This window comes from Chrysochloris asiatica, unplaced genomic scaffold (assembly GCF_000296735.1).
Source record: "Chrysochloris asiatica unplaced genomic scaffold, ChrAsi1.0 scaffold00266, whole genome shotgun sequence".
Taxonomy (NCBI): domain Eukaryota; kingdom Metazoa; phylum Chordata; class Mammalia; order Afrosoricida; family Chrysochloridae; genus Chrysochloris; species Chrysochloris asiatica.
The window spans coordinates 1346816-1351018 of record NW_006408784.1 but is presented as its reverse complement, the minus strand read 5'-3'; the positions used below and the strand labels follow the sequence as shown (position 1 = coordinate 1351018).

The 4203-nt window shown below is 42.9% G+C and overlaps 1 protein-coding gene across 2 annotated transcripts in view; it reads right to left on the bottom strand.

The window, feature by feature from the left end:
* Positions 1-3997, bottom strand: part of FAM222B (family with sequence similarity 222, member B) — an 11385-nt gene extending 7388 nt beyond the window's left edge. Inside the window, exon 1 of one of the 2 annotated variants that reach the window (XM_006874195.1) lies at positions 3873-3997. In XM_006874195.1, coding sequence (XP_006874257.1) covers positions 3873-3954 — 82 coding nt within the window. In that variant the 5' untranslated portion in view covers positions 3955-3997. The remainder of the gene's footprint in view (positions 1-3872) is intronic. The other variant, XM_006874196.1, reaches the window with a different exon arrangement.
* Between the last annotated feature and the right edge of the window lie 206 nt (positions 3998-4203).

Sequence of the window (4203 nt, the reverse complement as noted above, 5' to 3'; positions counted from 1 at the left end):
CGCGGAGCAGCTGGTAGTTTCGAACCGCTGACCTTAAGGTTCGCAGCCCGATTCGTAACCACTACGCTACCAGAGCTCCTTACAAGTACTTAACATAAAAGGTATTATTTCTAATATATTTCAATGAGTTTATCCAATCATTGGGTCAATTCGACATTTTCAGGTCCCTCCACTAGGGGTCAGATAGGCATACAAAGAGGCAGTTGTTGCTGTTAAGTGCCATTAAGTCGGTTCAGACCTATAGTGACCCTGTATAGGGTTTTCCAAGGAGCAGCTGGTGAGTTTGAACCACCAACCTTGCAGTTCAAATGACTTTGCAGTCTGGCGCATTAACCTACAGCACCACACCAGGACTCCAAAGAGGCAGCTGTTGTTGTTGTTACGTACTGTGGAGTTGGTTCCGACTCATAGCGACCCTGCACAGGGTTTCCGAGACTGTAAATCTTTACGGAACAGAAAGCCTCATCTTTCTCCCGCAGAACAGCTGGTAGTTTCGAACTGCCGACCTTGAGGTTAGCAGCCCAATTCGTAACCACTATGCTAAAAGAAGGTAATTTTGACATATCTCAATTCCAAAGCTCTACAAAAAGGAAACCAAAGTTGTTGTCTAAAAGTGGATCAAGGACCAAGGACCTTTTAAGCTACGCACAGTCACTATTCACTAAACCATTACTGCATACCTGACCCTGCGTTGGAGCAAAGGCTTGGGGTTACAAATAAAAAGATGTTTGGACACATTTTGGGCCAGTGGGAGAGGATAGGTCACAAGAAAGCAATCTAAAAGTACAGAGTTTCAAAATGGCGAGTGATAGCATGGAATATACAATCTAGAAAAGCTCTAGGAGGCAATTCACCTAACCTGAAAAGAGGTGGGGTGGTGTGCCTTCAAGTTATACTTTGTATAGGGTTTCCAAGGTAGCAAATCTGTACGGGAGCAGAAAAATCATCTTTCTCCTGCGGAGCACCTGGTGGACTAGAACTGTTGACCTTGAGGTTAGCAGTCCAACGCGTAATCCACTATACCACCAGGACTCCTTAACCCTAAGAGTAGTCTTCTATGAAATGCAAGACCACACAATTTTAATCCATACTGTAGTCAATTATACACACGTGTAGAGATAGGAAACTCTTTATAGTCTGCTATACACAGAGAAATAAGGAGCTCTGGTTGTGTAGTGGTTACGAATCGGGCTGCTAACCTAAAGGCCGGCAGTTTGAAACTACCAGCTGTTCCGCGGGAGAAAGATGAGGCTTTCTGCTCCCGTAAAGATTTACAGCCTCGGAAACCCTGTACAGGGTCGCTATGAGTCGGAACCGACTCCACGGTACTTAATAACAACAACATAAACCAAGAAATGAGAAGAAGAGCAAATGTGAGTGTTCAATCCTAGAATTCTATACATATGGCAGCTGAAGCCTGGAGATGAGTAATTAAGCAGATAACTTGCAGTATTGGGCCAAGAAGCCGCATATCCCATCCCCCCCCACACACCCACCCCCGGGTTCATCTCTCCTAACCTAAGTCAACTCTTTCTCTACAAAGCACATCAAGCTCCAAATATCTGTGCCCTATCCCTGGTGTGGCGCTGTGAGTTAATGCGCTAGAATGCAAAGTTGGTTTGAACTGCAAAGTTGGTGGTTCAAGCTCACCAGCTGCTCGTTGGAAACCCTAAACAAGGTCGCTATGGGTCAGAACTGACTCCACAGCACTTAATAACAACCATAATCCCTATCGTAAGAAACCCTGGTAGCATAGCATAATGGACTAAGAGCTGTGCTGTTAACTGCAAGGTCAGTAGTTTGAATCTACCAGTCACTCAGTGGGATAAAGATGAGTCTTTCTGCTCCCGTAAAGATTTACAGCCTCGGAAACCCAATACAGGGTCGCTATATAGTCAGAACCGACTCGGTGGCACATAACCAGCACCATCATCTCTACCATACTAGAAACAGAGCTGTGTTTTCAGAAACATGTAAGACTTTCCTGAGGGTGGGGGACAAGGAAAGGCTAAGTAGCAGAATCACGAAACTGGTTTTACAGCCTCTGTAGCTGATGGGCCTAGGTTCTGAGCAGCTGCCTGGCTGTTGGTACTCAAAGGAGGCAGCTTATGCTCCATGTCACCTAACTGCAACATGTGATAAAAGCTTTCTTCTTGTATATTTGGGGGGGAGGGTGAAGGGAAGGGAGCAGGCTTAAAACACCATTAGGCTCTTTCTGCACTGGGTATATCCAAGAGTAGTAATAAGAGAGTTGGAAGGAATCAAATACATGACCCCTCAAATGGACAAGTGAATGTGAAACCAGAGAAGAAAGATATCCCAATTCTTGAATTTAGATCTGGGGACAGCAGCTGGCAGATACTATACTGGAGGTTGCTTTGGGTAGAAGTGACTGGAGACCCAATATCAGCATCAAGATAAAGCTGCCAATTTGCCTCATACTCCAAATGAATCTTCCTTTGATATCACACCTCTGGGTGAAGCTATCAGAATGTGTTAAGGAACTGAGTTCTTTGTCATCTAATCATATGCCTCCTAGTATAGTTCCTCTCTAGTTGTGTCCCTGGAAGAACCTGGCCCAATGCAGTTAACATGCTGATTTGGCTGGCCAGGGAGCACACAGAATTTCATCACTCAACTATCGTTTATTAAGAAAAGGCTGGAAAGAAAGTTGACACAGCAGAACCTGCTTATTTTGTTAAGACAGCTGCACATTTCAGTTTTGTCATTATGCAGAGTTGGCCTCACTGGCCAAATTCCAGAACGAACCAAGCTCTGTGTCTTACTTTCGCCTAAAAGAAAGAAAATCAAGAGACTAGGCCATTTTTAACTTCTGAAGTTGAGGCCAGTAAACTATGACTTATGGGCCAAATCCAGGTGCTATCTTTGTAAATAAAGTTTTATTGGAATATCGCCAGTCTCAATCATTTGCATTTTGTCTATGGTTGCTTTCACTTCATAACAGCAGAGTTGAAGAGCTGTAACAGAGACCATATGGCCACAAAGTCAAAAGTTTGCTAACATCTGTCAGAGAATTCAGGGAAGGTGCTAAAGCACACTTTTTTTTTTATTAAAGAATAAGCCTAGCTGTCTCAATCATTCTCCCTTTTGCCCTGAAAGGTAGGTCTATTTTCAAATTTAAAGCTGTTTTTACACTTGAAGATACCATACATGGTAATGAGCCAGAAATGGAATCTTTTCCTTGCACATCATATAGTGTAAGGCTAGGAACTAGGTATCTGGGAAAATAGGAAGTATAAAGCCCCAATTCCAGCCAGCTTAAGACAGGAATCCAATAGACACGCTCAAAGCTTTAATCTTGTGAGAAGTATTATCAGAACTACACCAAGGGAGATTCTGAGAAAGCTAGTTTCCCATCCTTTCTGGAGGTGAAAGTGCCTTTATTTGCTGTGAACTGAAATCACACTGGCTCAGAGGTAGAAAGCAATGCCAAAGGGAACTGTTTCCATAGTAGAGTATACTCAGCATTCAAAACAATAGGTAGGGCAGTATAAACAGTTTGTTTCAGAGATACAGTTAGTAATTTGGACTGTGAGTTTTGATTCCTCATAGAGTTCAAACTGAAACACTTTTTTGAAGGCTGATCTAAAGCTCCTTATAGCTGAGTTATTCCACAGAAAGGTATCAACAACTGAAATTAAAATGACATATACTGGGGAATTCTACTATTTAACAGGATCTCTTTAATCAGAAAAGTGATTACTTAGAGCCTGTTTTCCTGCCGTCTCTGCTGAAGAATATCTTGGAGGTGCCAAAATTCAAGGTCAATGTGCCCAGGTGTGTCTCTGGGCCAAAACAGACTTAGAGACAAAATGAGGGCTCAATCCTCTCCTGGGATCAAGATTACTTACATTTCTGAAGTCCAGTGTTCATCTGCGTGTGAGAAAGAAGCTGAAAGGACAGGTCACCTGGCCCTGGTAGACAGGCTAGCATGGCAGACTGGCATCAACACAACATGGGGAAGTCACTCACACTGTAAGGAACAAAATAAACAACAACAAAAAAAAACAAGGTCATGGAACACAAGGTTACTCAGTCAATGAAGATACCAGGAACACTGGATATGAACAGCAGAGGTCCAAGTTTAGATAAACAATTTAATTAGCAGGAAGGCATCTGAACAGTTAAAATTGTTGTTGCTGTTATGTTCCATTGTGTAAATTTTCAACTCATAGCAACCCA